At 51.4% G+C, this 17055-nt stretch overlaps 1 protein-coding gene across 1 annotated transcript in view; it reads right to left on the minus strand.

Moving 5' to 3' along the window:
• LOC131093325 (olfactory receptor 14I1-like) overlaps positions 1–16592 on the minus strand; it is a 46916-nt gene extending 30324 nt beyond the window's left edge. Inside the window, exon 1 of the mRNA XM_058040485.1 lies at positions 15674–16592. Within this exon, the coding sequence (XP_057896468.1) occupies positions 15674–16592 (919 nt within the window). The remainder of the gene's footprint in view (positions 1–15673) is intronic.
• Positions 16593–17055: the final 463 nt, after the last annotated feature.

Here is a 17055-nt window from a genome sequence, read left to right on the forward strand (position 1 = left end):
TACAGATTTAGAAAATTCCTTCAGGATTTGGCCTATATTTTCCCATTCTCCACACCACTCAGGATTTTTAGGATTTTCCATGCCTGCATCTGCTTCTGGGTCAGGGGTCTCACCAGCTCCTCTGGACATCTCAGCCCTCATTCTAGAGAAGCTGCAGACCATATAGAGGAAGCTTATCTAATCAAATATCAGAAAGATGGTCTCTTTAACATTCAAGGGGAACTGAACATTCTCAAAGTGACTAACGGATTCAAAGGAGAAGAAGGAAGGGAAAGGCTGGAAAGTCTCATTCCCTGCTCCTCCTCTAACAAATTGGGTGCAATTGCTAATAAATTCCCAAAATATACTACTGGAACTGAGATGCAGGGTAGGACGAAGAAATAATAGACCATACATATCGTAAACAGACTCCAGTATCTTTGTCAATGCCCTATAAATCATTATCACCAAAGCCAGCACACACCTATTCCAATCCATGCCCCTCTAGTGGAGAAATTATGTGCTAGGGACAATAATCCTAGTGACCAGAAAGGTATTGAAACCTCAAAAAGGTCTAGAGACCAGAACCACATGAAGGCCTCCACCCCAAGAGACATTACGAATTCAAGCAACATGGGTACTGACTGCATTAAATCACTACAGAGCAAGCACAACCAACGTGCAATCAATAAAGCTTTTTTTCCACTTTCTCGGGCCCCACATTGGGCGCCAATAGACGTATTTGTCCTGGTTCAGGGAAAATTTGGGAGAGAACCCCAAAGGGGCTCCTCTAGGAAAGCAGATTCAATCGGCCCCTCCTCCCAGCTGGTCCAGGAGAAAATACCTCCTTGGAGAAAAATGGAAAAAAACTGTTTATTAAACAGTAAAACCTAAACAAAATTAAACAATAAAACCCTTGCTGCTGCAAAAAGAATGTAAAACTGAGAAATTCCTCTCTCCAGGTTGCAGTTCAGCTCACTCAGTCTCTTATCAGTCCCTCTGGTGGTTAAGATGCTGTGGCCCAGGCCCAGTCCAGTGGGCCACAGGTGGGAGCTGCCAGGGCTTTTCTGGGTGTTCATTCCAGAGCAGGTTTAAACAGGTCCAAAGGAAGAGGAAAAAAAACCACAGTCCAGGGAACTTCTTTGCCTCAGCTAGCTAAAACTAAATAAAAGCAAAGGAGAGCTCTGTCCCGCTGTCTGTCCATCCACAGACAACAAAGTTCAGGAGCAGGAATGTGGAGGAGTGAGCGCAGTATCTGATGACAAACTGCACGCTTCTTCTCTCCCCCCTTCACTCCCTGGAACAAGTCTTAAAGGTGCAAAACTTATTATTCAGCATAAACAGAACAAGACAATTGGGGTTAAAAGCATCATATAGTCAACCTAGGACACCCTTGCATATAGGGAATTTTGGAGAAGTACCAATTTTGGCTATGGGTGCCTGGGCAGGAGAGATGGTTCTTTTCCACAGAAGGGAAAGCCCAGAGCCCCAGTGTTTCAGGGGCACATGAGGACAGTGACCGTCAACACGCTGAGGCCAGTTGAGCCAGTCACACCAAGCCAATGAGAGCTGTTACCTGTTCCCTTAGATCCCTGAGGCTCTGCAGTGTCACACTGGCCCCTTGTTTCCATGGGGCTCCATAGTGTCACAATGGCCCCTTGGTTCTTTTGGAGTCCTCAGGATCCCAATGGCCCCTTGGCTGCAGGAGGCCCAGCTATGTCACATACTTTCGCCTTGCTTCCATTGGGTCTCGTAACATCAAAATTGCTCCCCCCTTGCTTCCATGAGGCCTCACTGTGCCACAGTGGTCTCCTTGCTACCACAGTATCACAATGGAACCTTGGTTCAATGAGGCTCTGCAGTGTCAAAATGGTCTCCTTTGTTCCAAAAAGTCCTGCACAGCCCCTTAGTTCAATAAGGCCTTCAAGTGTCACAATGGTCTCCAGTATTCCATGAGGCCCTGCAATGTTACAATGAACCTTTTGTTCCATGAGTCCCACATTGTTTCATGAATCCTTGGTTCCATGGGGCCCTGATGTGTCACAATTGTTTCCTTGGTTCCATGGTGCCACACTGCGCCACAATTGCCCTTTGGCCCAACATGGCCTCATAGTGTCACAATGGATTCCCTGGTTCCATGGGGATGCAAAGTGCCACAAAGGCCCTTTGGCTTCACAAGACCTCAAAGTGTGAAAATGACCTCCATGGTTTCACAAGGCAGTTCTGTGTCACAATGGACCCTCAACTCCATGATGCCCCAGAGTGTCACAACAGCCTCCTTGGTTCTGCACTTTAAGAATGCCCCCTTAGTCCCTTGGAGCCTCACAGTGTCACTATTGTGCCCTTGGTTCCATGAGGCCCTGCAGTGCCCCAATGGTCCCTTGGTTCCACGTGGCCCCATGTGTCACAATGGCATCCTCACAATGGTTCCATGATGCCCCGTAGCACACCAATGGTCTTCTTGGTTCCATGGTGTCAGGATGGCCCCTTTGTTCCATGGAGACCCACAGTGTCACTGTGGTTCCCTTGATTCCATGAGGCCCTGCCGTGCTACAATGGTCCCTTGCCTACAATGGGTTCCAAAGGCTCATAATGGTCTCCGTGTTTCCATGAGGCCCTGCAATTTCTCAAAGGACCCTTGGTTCCAAGGGGGGCCACAGTGTCACAAGGCTGCCTAAGTTCAATGAGGCTCTGCAGTGTCACAGTGACCCTTTGGTTCCATGAGGCAAAGCAGAATCAGAATGGCCTCTTGGTTCCATGGAGCACCACAGTGTCACCATAGTCCCACTGGTTCCATGAGGTTCCACTGCATCACAATAGACTTTGGTTCCATGAGGTTTCTCAGTGTCTCAATGGCCCCTTGGCTCCATGTGGCCCTGCTGTGTCAGTGTCAGGGGGTTCCATGAGGACCTGCAGTGTCAAAATGGTCTCCTTGGTTCTGTGAAACCCTACAGAGCCACAATGGACCCTTGGTTCCAGGAGCTTTCACACTGTAAACTATGCTCTGAGCACTGCAGTGTCATCATGCATCCTTTGTTCCATGAGGTTCTATTGCATAACATGACCACTCTGATTCCAGAAAGTTTTGCAGTGTCACAATGGACCACCGGTTCCATGCAGCCCCAAACTCTCACAATGACATGGCTCCATGAACTTCCATACTATCAGCAATGATCTCCCGAGTTCCATGAGGCCTTGCTGTGATACAATGGACTTTTGGTTCCACGGGGTTCCATTGCATCACAATGGACCCTTTGTTCCATGAGGTTCCGTGTCACAACTGGATCCTTGGTTCTGTGAGCCTCTGCTCTCACCAAATGTCCACAATATCAGAACACGACTCCTTAACACTAATTTGGTGTTCAAGAGAGCAGCATTTATTCAGGCCTGAGGTCCAGTGGGTGATAACTCCTTCCATGGAAATGTGATTCTACCAGTGTATCACTTATATACAGTCACTACATGTATATTAAAATATACCCATTTCCATAAAACCCATCCCAAGTTCCCAGATTCACTCCTTGTTTTCTCTATCCTTGCACCTTTGAGCCAGAAGTCTTCTTCTTCTCTTTCAACCATCTTTTCTGGGAAAGCAGCCCCTACATGCCTCGTTCCTGTGCTGAAAGTTCACAGGCAGGGTAAAAATGGAATGAACCCTTTTGGTATCAGCCCCAGGCTTTGTGTGGGCAGGCAGAGGCAGGCAGGAGGCAGAGCTGTCAGCAAAGGAAGGGCCCACCCAGGTGGGGCAGCCGGGGGATGCCGACAGCCTGCAGGGACAGAGGCGCAGGGCAGGGACACCGTGGGACAGCCTGGGCTGCACAGGGCACAGGGATGGGCAGCAGCTGCAAGACAGCCCTGCCAGAGCCAACTTGGGCAGCATTTTGGCCATGGCAGACATAAAGAGCACCAAAGATGCAGAGGGTCAATAAAGTCCTGGTGCTGTGTCTGTACTGCTGAGCTGGGCTGGGCTCCTGGCCCAGAGGCAGCTCCTGGCAAGGGCAGCACTGCAGAGAGACAGCTCTGGCCAGGAGCAGCTCCTGTGCACAGCCCAGCAGGGCTGGGGCACTGCCAGGGCCCCTCAGGAACACCAGCAGGGCACAGACAGAGCTCACAGGGGCTCAGCACTGGCAGGGGCTGTGGCATGTCCGAGAGGGGGCTGTGTCACAGCAGCACCTCTCTGGCTGTGTCATAGAGGCACAGAGCAGCTGGGATGTCAGCAAGGGGCTGTGTGACTGCACAGAGTGGGCTGTGTGAGGTCACAGATTGGGCTATGACGTCACAGAGTTTGTTGTGTTAGGTCACTGAGTAGCTATCGGATAATAGAGGGAATTCTGTGACATCACAGAGCAGGCTGTGACATCATGGCATGACTGTGTGACATCATAGAGCGGGATGTGAGGTCAAAATGTGTGTGGTGACATTACAAAGTGTCAATATGACATCACATAGAGGGTTTTGTGACATCACTGCGGGGACTGTGACATCACACAGCCATCTGTGAAATCATAGTGTGAGCCGATAGAGCAGATCTTTCCATCATAGAGAGTGGCTCTTTGACATGAGGGAGTGGAGTCAGAGAGGAAGTTCCAAAAGGGAAGCAGCTCCAGAGTGCCGACTTATAGGTGGCATCCATGCCCTGATGGCCTGAGGCATCATGGGCCTATCAAGCTAGGAATAACTCTCCCACTTGTTCCTGGTCAAACTAGCACATTGTGACATCACCAGGTGGCTGTGTAACATCATAGAGCAGCCTGTGACATCACAGAACAAGCTGTGAAATTGCAGTGTGACACTTTGACATCAGAGTCTTCTGTGACATCACAGAGCAGCTGTGTAATACCACAGGGGTCTGTGTGACATCACAGGGGACTGTGTGACATCACAGAGATGGCTGTGTGATATCTCAGGGGCCATGTGACATCACAGAGGCTGTGTGAGGTCACTGGAGAGGTCACTATGCCCTGGCCCCCCTCACAGTTCCCCCCAGAGCAGTCCAACCCTGCTCGTACACAGCAGGGTCCCCTGTCCCCCTGGGTCCCCTCGCCCACGGCCCCGCAGCCTCCCCCAGAGGATGTTCCACGAGATCAACCCCAGAGCCTGACACGGGGACGGGGGGCCGGGGCCCTGGGGGTGGCACAGGGGGACAGGGAGCCCCTGGCAGTGTCCCCATGTCCCCCAGGGCCAGAGCCTGGGCCAGAGCTCCTTCACCCTGTTACGAACAAGGCCTTGAGAGCGCTGAAAAGATCCCCGGCAAGGGATCAGCAAAAACCAGATTTAATATTAAGGGACAGCAGCACAAAGTTCCTTGGCAAGAGTCACTCTGCTCCTGATTGAACACTTCAGGCACACCAAGGAAACAAAGCAACAGCTAAACCAAACCAAACCCAGGCAATCAAACCAGAAATGAACCAAGAACTGTCCCTGTGTGTGTGTGTGACGCAAGGGCAGTGAGGGCAAGGATAAAAGGAATACGGCCTAAAAGCTTAACAGAGCTCAAACTTTGCAGGACTGAATGTATACCTTAACCTTAACAGATACCTTACAAGAACAGCACTTAACAGTATTTGGTTAACCTATAACCCATGACTTACTAATTTGACAGAAGAATAGCACCTAACAGTATTTAACTTACTTAATAGCGTATATTAAAAGTAACAACTCCACAAAAGAACAACTCTTAGAAACTTTTAACTTAGACTTTGTGATTTATCTTCACTTACAGGCCTGACTGACTCAGCTATCCAAGGCACTCCAAGCCCCTCGGAGAGCAGCACTTCTGCCACATTTCCCCAGCACAGGCACTCCTGTGTGCACACAGACACAGAGAGTCAGTGCAAGGACCCTGTGAGAAATTCCCCTGAGGGCAGGAAATGCTCCCCATGGATCCTTTGGCATCTCCCCAGCACGTAAAGGTTTGAGTGTGGGACCTCCTGTCATCAGTGGTCCATTTTAACACTGTGGAGTCAAAGGAGTCCTTTGTGGCCCTGCAAACCCCCAGGGTCCAAAGTTCCATTGTGACATTGCAGTGCTCATGGAACAGAGGAGTCAGGTGACATTGTGGGGCTTGGGGAAGCATGGAGATCCTTGTGACACTGCAAGGCCTCATGGAATCGTTGGGACCGTTGTGACACTTGGAGCCTTTTAAAACCTGGGGATCACTTTGACATTGTGCGACTCCACTGAACCAAGGGTCCATTATGACACTGCTGGACCCCATGGAATCAAGGCACCATTGTGACATTATGGGGCCTCTTAAAACCAAGGGGATACAGAGCATGTCTGACTGGTTTGGCCTCCCATGGACTGGCCTGACTGGTCCAACTGACCTTGGCATGTTGAGGGTCACTTTTTATCTGGTAATGAAACAGTGGAACTGCATGTTTTCCTTCCTATGGGAAAGAACTGTCCTTCTCCAGGCACCCATGGCCAGAACTGGTATTTCACCTCCAAAATTCCTTATATCCAGGGATTGTTCCCATAGGAATATATCCAGGACAAGTCTGGCTGGCAGTGATATCACAAGGGTCACGTCTCTTCTATCCACAAAACACTGGGGAAGGCTCCATGCTCTCCTTCCTTTGGGAAATAGCCCTGCCCTGGATCCTCAGTCCCCCCAGAGCCTCTATCCCAGCCCAGCATTGGCTGCCAGTCCCTGGCACAGCACAGGCAATGCTCCACAGCCACCTCTGCAGCCCCAGCCCAGCTCCTGAGTGACCAGATGAGCCCAAGTCCCACCTGGGGAAAGGGTCCAGGAAGACCAAGGGGTATTGAAGACTGACCACAAGGCAAGCACACATCTTGACCCTGCCTCCTCCTGGAATTTCCATCTGAACAACACTGGAATCCAGGTGTGGGTGCTACTCTGTCTGTTATTTGTCTTTTTCTCTGTCTACCTCTTCTAATTCTGTCTCCTTGCAAATTGTGATTAACTTAAAATAGAATGGGTTTAGAGTTTGTGAAGTTGAATGGGCCAAGTTAATGCTTTGAGAAGGGTGTTTTGTTGACTGTCATTTTAAACCATTTGCCAAAGATTCTCTGATTTTCTAAAGTTCCCAGTAAAGGCTGTTATGTTGTTTTGAGCTCTTGAGAAACTCTTGTCCGTATTTCTCCAGAACAAAGCTTGCTGCTTTGCTTGCTTGCTTTTCTGCTCTTGCTTCTGCTCTTCTGCTCTCGCTTTTGCTTCTGCTTATTAGCTAGTTCTAGCTAAACAGTCCAAATTCCTTCCCGGACTGTTTCTCCTCTCCTGTACCTGTGACCATCTGAACCTGCTCTGGACTGACACCCGGGAACACCGAAGGTTTGGCTGCAGCAGCTGCCCAGCGTCGGAGGTACTGAGAACAGAGAAACCACCCCCAAAAGAGACTTTCTGATTTTGTCATCTTTCTCAGAGCGGTGTCAGCTGGTATTGTTCATTTTGTGTGCTGGGGGGTGCTGTGCCTGAAATAAACAGGTTCTTTCCACCTCTCTCCAAGGAATTTTTTCCCGAACTGGTTGGGGGGAGGGGCCGTGTGGGTTTTGCTTTCTGGAGGGGCCCCCTTTGGAGATTCTTTAACAAATTTGCCTTAAACAGGACAAAATATTGGTTGTCCGTATTTTTCCAGTACATCCAACTCAGAGGACACAAATAATTGTAATTCCTTTAAAATGTCTTCTTGAGAGAATTGTTTGGGGGCATGGGAGTCAGGGCTTGTGTGTCCTGCTTGGCACAGCCCAGGCAGGGCTTTCCCAGCCACATTCCACATTCCATTTCCCAGCTGGAGCTGCTGGGGCCTTTGAGTTGCACTACCCCAGCCCCAGGGATGCTCTTCTTGTCTGCCCATTCCCCCACGGTCTCTGGGCAGGGATGGCCTCAGTGGGGGCTGCTGACATCCTCAGCACCTTGGAGGCTGCTGCTGAATTTTCCTGCTCCAGAGGCTTGTTCAGCCTTCAGCTCTTCAATGCAGGAATTCAGTGTCCCAGGGCTCATTAACATTCAGTGCACCTTAACAAGACAAGCCTCTGGGAATATTTTGATTTAAGTGTTCAAACATTTTGAGGTTAATTTGACAGATTTCAGTAGTGTGTTCAAAGTGAATGCATTATATTGAAAAAGACAGCCAGAAAACATTTTTTAGGCCCTGATTTAGATTTTTTCCTGTTCATAAATCAATATGCACAGTCCCCAATTGACATTGAATCCAAGTACCTCCTCATGCAGTTGGAATAGATATGAAAATCAAGACCCTTCATGGCTGACAATCAATCACACTCTGTCCCTCTCCTCACCCGCATCATTTCCCCCATCCAAGCCCTGGCACTCAGAGCAGCCTTGTGCAAATCTGAGCTCCCTCCAGCCCAGGATGCATCTGCAGCTTTCAGCTCCTTGGCTCCAACTCCCACCTACTTTCCTTGGAGAAGGAGCTGCCCGAGGCACAGAGGGATGTTCATTTCTTGTCAGCCAGCAAAGCCAAGGGAAGGCACAGCTCCATCAAATGCAAAAGTCATTCCTCTGCTGCATATTAAATCCACTTTCCACAGAAGACAGTCTCAGAGCAATGGAAAACACCTTCTGTGCCCAGCACAGATCCCAAGGTCCCCCTAAACCCTCTCTTTCCCAATTCTTCCCAGATTTGCTCTTTGCACACATGAGTCACAGGCTGAAGTCAGGAACTCCCTCCATGCCCAGAGGGAGGAAAAGAGAGAAAGGGGATGAAGAGCTCTCCTGTGCAGAGCCAAGGTCCAAGTGCAGCCCCTGCAGTGGGAACCACAACTCATCAGGTTTGTGTCCTTAAGTATCAGAGACTGGTGGCACTCAGAGGCACAGAAAGGTTTCTTGCCCACAAACACAAGAAGAACATTTGAACACTTGAATAGCCATCACAGCTCTTCCCTCAGATCTCTGGGATGTCCCTGCCGAATCTGACATGTCCCCCATCTACAAGGGATATCTGAACCGGAACAGTTCTAGACAAAGTTATAAGAAAATGCAATTCTGTGATAGATAGAAACACAATTAAGATGTTGACTAATGTGGTATTTATTTTAACATCAGAAAGGTTGGGCAGCTTCCTGGAGTTCAAAGCATGAAAGCAGTAACTTGAGAGGAACTTAAATGACCAGAGAGCATCTGGAGGAGGAAATCTGGGAGCAATGGAAAGGACATAGATCCAGCTAGTCAAGTGAAGAAATGTCCTTAGATATGGCCATTCAAACAGGAGAGCTGGAAACAGCTGATGAAAAAGGGGGAGAAAATAATAGACTGAATATTGGTGGCAAAAGTAGATGGGAAGATCAGTACTTCTTCTCCTCCCATCAGTACACTTTGAGGAAATCCCCGTTCCTGGTGGGAAAATATTGCCATTTCTGAAAAGTACTCAAATGATACACATAATAAAGATTTTCTTGTATATTATGAAACTAACAGGTAATAAAAGCTGTGCCCCTATCCAGGCTGACATCAGTTATGTGCCCATGAACAGGCAGTGCCACTTGTGCCATGAGGTGCCCAGCTGGGATTGGATCTCTCTGAGTGCACCTGAGGGAGAGCAGAGCACCTTGAGAGCTGCAGGTCCCTGAGAGCCCTGCAGGGCTCCTGTCCCATCAACATCTGCTCTGCTCCAGTCTGAAACAGGGCCCGGCATGGTGCTGGGATCATCAGAGACCTGAGGTGTGTGCTGGAATTCAATGCCCTCCCCATCCCACAGCAGTCCTGCATTTCCCTCCTGCAGCCTTGGTCTCCAGAAAAACCATGGAGGCTCTTTGGGCTCTGCAATGTTCCTGCAGCCCCCAAGGGTAGCTGAGCTCTGCCTTTGGCACAGTCAGGCCTGGCCAGCGCAGGCCATGCTCAGCAATTCCCTGTGTGTGCCTGGCCTTGCTGTCAGCCCCGGCAGTGGCTGCATGGCCCCTTTGTGGCCCTGTGCTGGCACAGCCATGGTGGCCCAGCCCCTGTGCAGGCCCAGCCCAGGCCAGGAGCATTGCGGCTGGGAACGGCCCCTGTGCCGTGGTGCCCACAGCAGCCTTGGGGCTCTGTGCCCCATGGCCTCCCTGCTGGGCAGCCTCTGCCAACTCCTGCAGAGCCCGTGCCACCTGTGGGGCTTCACAGACAGCCCTGCCCCAGGCTCTGCCAGCCTCTGGGCCAGCAGAGAGGCAGCCAGGGCTGGCCATAGTCGGGAACAGGCCCTGAGCCCCGCAGGAGGATGGAGCTGGGCCACAGCCAAACTCAGCCCAGGCCAAAGCTGGGCTCAGCTGCCAGGGTTGCCAAGGGATGGGCACAGAGGCTGGCACTGACAAATGTCCTGGGCCCCTCCCTGCTCTGTCCATGCCACCAAGGGCACAGAGCAGCCTCCTCTCTGGGCCACTTGCATGTTTGCAATGTCTTGCACAGGCGCTGGCCCTGCCCCACAAGGCCTGGCCTGAGTCCTGCCCCTGCACGCTCAGCCAGGCTGAGATGGACACTAAGGGTTTCTGGGGCCAGGCTCTCAGAGCTCAGCCCAGCTCCCTGCCAGCTCTGCCAGCTGCCCTGAGCTCTGGGCAGCACCAAGGGCCTCTCCCCAGCCCAGCCATCTCTGGCCCCACAGCTCTGCTCAGGCCAGGCTGCTCTGGGCACTGCCCCACGGCCTCAGCCCCTGTCAAGGGCACAGCAGCAGCTGCAGCTGCCACAGGACTCAGCCCCAGCCATGGGGGATGGTGCTTGGCCAAGGTCAAAGGAGGCACCCTGGCTGCCCTGCTCCCCTCGGGCTGAGGTGCTGAGAGCTCTGCAGCCCCTGCTGCCATCCCATCTGCCCAGGGCAGCACAAGAGCCCCGGCCTTGGAGCCGTCAAGAGCTGCTCCTGCTCCAGGCCCAGGGCCCATGCCAAAGCTGGGGCAGCCACAAAGCTGTGCCCATTTCTGTTCATTGCTGCTCTGATGGGGGTGGATCCTCAGCCACTTGGAGGTTTCTGATGAATTTTATTACTCCAGAGGCCTCTTCTTTGTTGAGCTGTTCACTTCAGGAATTCAGTGACAAAAGCTCATAAACATTTGTTGAAAATACCCAAACAAGAAAAAGCCCTGGGAATATCTTAAATGTTCAATTCTTCTGTGGTTACTTAGAAAGATTTCAGAATTATTTTCAAAGTGAATATACTTTTTTGAAAACAATGCACACATTCCACTGTCATATTTACTGAAACATTACTTTTTCAGGATTTTTTCCCCTGGGAATCTGAGATGCATCAGAAAAGAATGAAAACAATAATTATCTGGTTGCTTTTCAGTGTTTGCTGCTTTGGAATATGGTCTGGAGATTGTTTACCAACAGGCGCATGTTTGATTGGTTTACTGTGAATTGTTTTTACTTAATGACCAATCACCATCAGATGTGTCAGACTCTGAGGAGTCAGTCTCGAGTTTTTCATTAACATTCTTGTTAAGCCTTCTGTCTGTATCCTTTCTTATCCTTTAGTATAGTTTTAGTATAGTTTTGGTATAATATAATATCATGTAAAGTAACGTAACGTAACGTAACGTAACGTAACGTAACGTAACGTAACACAACACAACACAACATAATATAATATCAGCCTTCTGAGAACATGGAGTCAGATTCTCGTCTCTCACCTCGTCCTTGGGACCCTCACAAACTCAACACAGACCGAACTGCTTTGTCCTGGTTTCTTTTCCTGTTTACAGATGGATATCAGCAATGTCCAAATTATATTTATCCCCAGTACCTTCAAATTCAGTCTGAAATTATAAGAAAATTAAGCCTGCCCAACTGGCTGACAAACAAGATCAATTTGTTCCCCTTCCCCACCATTTCCCTGCAGCCTCTGGCACTCCTATGGATCAGGAATGCTGTGGCCTGCAGGAGCAGGGCAGTGACTCTTCCCCTGTGCTCGGCACTGGTTGGGCAGTACCTTGAGTGCTGTGTGCAGTTCTGGGCTCCCAATTCAGGAAGGACATGGAGGGGCTGGAGTGTGTCTAGAGAAGGGCAACAAGGCTGGGGAGGGGTCTGGAGTACAAGTCCTGTGATGAGTGGCTGAGAGAGCTGGGATTGTTTATCCTGGAGAAGAGGAGGCTCAGAGGAGACCTCATCACTCTCTACAACTTCCTGACAGGAGAGTGCAGCCAGGTGGGGGTCAGGCTCCTTTCCCAGGGACCACTGACAGGACAAGAGGACACAGCCGTCAGCTGCACCAAGAGAGGTTTAGGCTGGACATAAGGAAATATTCTTCACACAAAGGGTGATTGGGCATTGGAAAGGGCTGCCCAGGGAGATGGGTGAGTCACCATCGTGGAAGTGTTTAAGGAAAGACTGGATGTGTCACTGAGTGCCATGATCTCAGTGCCAAGGTGGTGTTTGGTCCCAGGTTGGACTTGATGCTTTCCAAGGTCTTTTCCAGCCTGGTGGATTCTCTGATGATTGTGGCACTGCATGACCCTGGGGAAGCAAGGAGCCATTGTGACACTGCGGGGCCTGGTGGCACTAAGAGAACTATGGTGACACTGTGTACGACATGGCAGCACGGAGCCACAGGGCCACTGTGACACTGTGGGGCTGACTGGAAGCAGGGAGTCCATGGTGACAGTCTGGGTCCTGCTGCAACCACTGAGGCCACTGTGACACTGCAGGGCCTTGTGCAGAGCATTGTGACAGAGCAGGACCTTGTGTCACAATGGGGCCATTTTGACCCTGCAGGGCCCATTGGAACCAAGGGGCCAATGCTGCTCCTCAGGGACTCCTGGAATGAAGGAAACATGTCTGACACTGTGGTGGCCCTTGGGACCAAGAGGCCACTGTGTCACTGTGGAACCAAGGAGAGCATTGCTGTACTGCCAGACCTCATGGAACCAAGGATCCCTTTTGACACTGCAGGGCCTTGGGGGACTGAGGCACCTGTGTGACAATGTGGGGCCCGAGGATCCAAGGGACATTGTGACACCAAGGGGTCCCATGGAACCAAAGGGCCATTGTGTAACTGGAAGGCCTCATGGAATCATGGAGACCATTGGGACACTCTGGGGCCTCATGGAACCATGGTGACCCCAAGTTGGCTGGGAGTGTTGATCTGCTAGATGGTAAGAGGGCTCTGCACAGGGCCTTGGACAGGCTGGATCCAGGGCCCAAATCCAACAAGGCCAGGTTTAACAAGGCCAAGTGCCAGCTCCTGCACTTCGGCGACAACAACCCCTGCAGCTCTAAAGGCTGGTCACAGAGTGGCTGGACAGCAGCCAGGCAGAAAGGGACCTGCCGGGACTGATGGGACAGCAGTCTGGACATGAGCCAGCAGTGTGCCCAGGTGGCCAAGAAGGCCAATGGTCCTGGGCTGGATCAGGAATGGTGTGGCCAGCAGGAGCAGGGCAGGGATTCTTCCCCTGTGCTGGGAACTGGTTGGGCAGCACCTTGAGTGCTGTGTCCACTTCTGAGCCCCCAATATAGGAAGGACATGGAGGGGCTGGAGCATGTCCAGGGAAGGGCAACAAGGCTGGGGACAGGTCTGAAACACAAGTGTTGTGAGGAGTAGGTAGGTACTCCTAGAAGTACCTACCTACAGTACTGTAGAAGCTGAGGTAGCTTCATTTGTCTATCATACAGAAGAGGAGGCTGAGGGGAGGCAAGGCAGTGTCAGGGCACAGGTTGGACTTGATGATCTCCATGGCCTTTTCCAACCTTGCTGATTCTGGGATTCTCTGGAACCACCCTTGGAGCAGTTGCAGGATGTGCCCTGGGCCTCCTCTTCTGAAGCTCCAGCAGCCCAGGTCCCTCAGCTTCTTCTGCAAGCCCCAAATCCCATCCTGTCAGTCCTGCAGAGCCTCTGCAGCCCCTCCTCAGTGCCCAGAACAGGGAGCCCCAGAGCCAGACACAGCAGCCCAGATGTGCCCCCCTGGCCTGGGGTGCCTCTGGCAAGGGAGCAGCACCAGGCACTGCAGGAGCCTACAGACCATTCCTGCAGCACTTGTACGATGATCCTGCTGCCCAAGGGATGTTCCCATGGTGCCAAGTCAGGAACTGCAATGGGGAGTGGGGCCAGAGAGGAAAGGGCAAGCAGGGATGGGCTGTTTGCAGGGGAGGGAACAGGGGTTGGCAATAGGAAGAAATTTGTGCTGGGGAAGAGTAAAGAAAGCAGAGGTGAAGCCAAGGAAATGGTTCGGGAACCTCTGGGGTGGCTGCCAGGCAGCGCTGGCTCTGAGCAACAGCGTCTGCAGTGGGACAGGAAACTCCCAGCTGATGGGAACAAACTTTCTGGCTGACTGCAGATGCCAGGACAAAGCTGAGTGGTTTCCCTGGTGTCTCCCAGCCCTTGCTGGCCCCAGGGCTGATGGCATTTGTGCTCCCTCAGGTTCATGTCCCCACACCAACAGCATGGGGGTGCTCCCCCTGCTGTGTGCAATGCAAACAGGGGCTCCTGAGCCAGTGCTGCTGTGTCTGTGCCTGCAAGGATGGGGCACCTGTGTGAGCTGGGGGAGAGGCCAGGGCTGCAGAGGGGAGATGTTGTTGGCAGCTCCATGAGGACGCTCTGGGACGCTGCCCTGGGCTGTGCAGCGCACTGGGGATGGATCAGTCCCTGCTCTGCTGCTCCTTCCCATCTGCCCCAGGGCCCTTGCAGAGCCCCAGCCATGCTGTTTGCCTCCAGCCTGCGCACGGCCAGCTGGGGGCTGCTCACGGGGCTTTTCTGTGCTGAGCATTGGCCTGCGCGTTTTCTTGGGAGAGCCTTGGCAAGGAGTTTGGAGCCCCCAGGGCCTAGCCCGAGGCGTCAGCGCTGCCCCAGAAGTGCCCATGGCCTGTCCCTGCTGCAGCCCCGGCACTGCCACCCCCAGGGCTGTGCCCGGCCCCGAGAGCACTCAGGCCCTGCAGCAACACCAGGGCCACCAGGGCAGTGGGGCAGGGCCACAGCAGCAGCACTGGCAACACCAAGTGCTGCTGCTACTGGGCACAGCTGTTGTGCCAGCACTGATCTGCCCCCAGGTCTGCACACAGGCATTGCTGCTGCAGCTCCAGAGAAGACAACAAAAGGGCATCTTTGGTGAAAACTTTGCAGAGACATCCTTTAGTTCATTTAAAGCCACTGAGAGCACAGCCTCTCATTGACACAGTCTGTGGCCACAGGGAAGGTGCAGAGAAACAAAATGGGTAATGGCACAAGCAATGACATTTATTTGTGGGCAATATTAAAAAAATAAACAAAGGAAAAAAACTAACACAATCAAACCCACAAGTAGATGACTTTAATTACAAGTGATTTGCAGAAACTGGCAGCAGTTTAATGTTCCTGAAATTATCCAGTCATCAGTTGTTGAGGACTTTTTGCAGGTTGAGTTTTTGCAAGACTGGCCACATTCAGCTGATGAATAATCCAACCTGCTTGTAATAATGGAAAATAGACGTGTTCACAAATAATTGATAATGGATGTATTCAGAAACATGGTCGGTATATCCTTGAAAAAGGTACAAGAAGAAGAGTCATTAGGACTCAGCAATTTTGTCAGCAAACTTGGGAAAGTGAGGAAAAAGAAAAAGCAATGGGTAAGGCAGATGACCGCAGCAAGACGCATGAAAAATTAGATGATCTAATCAACATTCTATTTTAGACATGTGAACAGCTCGGATTAACCAATCATGTATTAGATAGAGACGCGTGGACAGTAGAGATTTATTATAAATACAACTCTTTTAAAGATAGTAAATTTGGCTTCACTGGATTATATTACTTATGTCTTGATGTCCCTGAATCACTGCACCCCGCAAATAGTCTCCACACTGCAGCTTTGAGCTCCTGGTTCCTCAGGCTGTAGATGAGGGGGTTCAGGGTTGGAGTCACCACTGAGTAAAGAACTGACACTGACAAATCTATGGTTGGGGAGGAGATGGAAGAGGGCTTCAGGTGAGCAAATGTGCCAGTGCTGAGGAACAGAGAGACCACAGCCAGGTGAGGGAGGCAGGTGGAAAAGGCTTTGTGCCGTCCCTGCTCAGAGGGGATCCTCAGCACAACCCTGAAAATCTGCACATATGAGAAAACAATGAACACAAAACAGCCTAATGCTAAACACACACTAAGGGCAATGAGCCCAACTTCCCTGACATAGGATATGGAGCAGGATAGCTTGAGGATCTGTGGGATTTCACAGAAGAACTGTCCAAGGGCATTGCCTCGGCACAAGGGCAGGGAAAATGTATTGGCTGTGTGAAGCAGAGCATAGAGGAAGCCACTGGCCCAGGCAGCTACTGCCATGTGGGCACAAGCTCTGCTGCCCAGGAGGGTCCCGTAGTGCAGGGGTTTGCAGATGGACACGTAGCGGTCATAGCACATGATGGTCAGGAAGCAAAATTCTGCTGAGATGAAGAACATAAAGAAAAAGAGCTGAGCTGCACATCCTGAGTAGGAGATGGCCCTGGTGTCCCAGAAGGAATTGTGCATGGCTTTGGGGACAGTGGTGCAGATCGAGCCCAGGTCGCTGAGGGCCAGGTTGAGCAGGAAGAAGAACATGGGCGTGTGCAGGTGGTGGCCACAGGCTACGGCGCTGATGATGAGGCCGTTGCCCAGGAGGGCAGCCAGGGAGATGCCCAGCAAGAGGCAGAAGTGCAGGAGCTGCAGCTCCCGCGTGTCTGCCAAAGCCAGCAGGAGGAAATGGCTGATGGAGCTGCTGTTGTACATTTCCTACGTAGTGGCATGGGCATCTGTAAAAAAAAGTGATTATTGTATCCTTGGGTTTGGAGAGAACTTTAAATATCCCAGCACAGCTTGGGGGCACTTTCACCCCATTGCCTGCCCAGGGCTCTGCTGCCTGGAGCTGTCCCTTCCAGCAGCTGCTTCCCTGTGCCCAGGGTTGGGCCCTGCCAGTGCTGCAAGAGCCCAGCCCAGCCCTGGAGTATCAGCTCTGCCCTGCAGACCCCTCAGTGGTCTGGCACTGCCCAAGGGCAGCTCTGGCTCTCCAGGATCTGATGGCAATGTCAGAGCAACACTGAGGAGGCTGGAAAAGTGACACTGATGCTGCCTCTAAGGGGCCCTCTCTTGATTTCTGTCACTGCCTGATTTGTTTAGATCAGAGATATTTTTTTTATTTGCCTCAAGTTCAACTGAAATGAATATTTATGGTCAATTTCTCATTCAGGTAACC

The sequence above is a fragment of the Melospiza georgiana genome, chromosome 25, assembly GCF_028018845.1.
Source record: "Melospiza georgiana isolate bMelGeo1 chromosome 25, bMelGeo1.pri, whole genome shotgun sequence".
NCBI classification, from domain to species: Eukaryota; Metazoa; Chordata; class Aves; order Passeriformes; family Passerellidae; genus Melospiza; species Melospiza georgiana.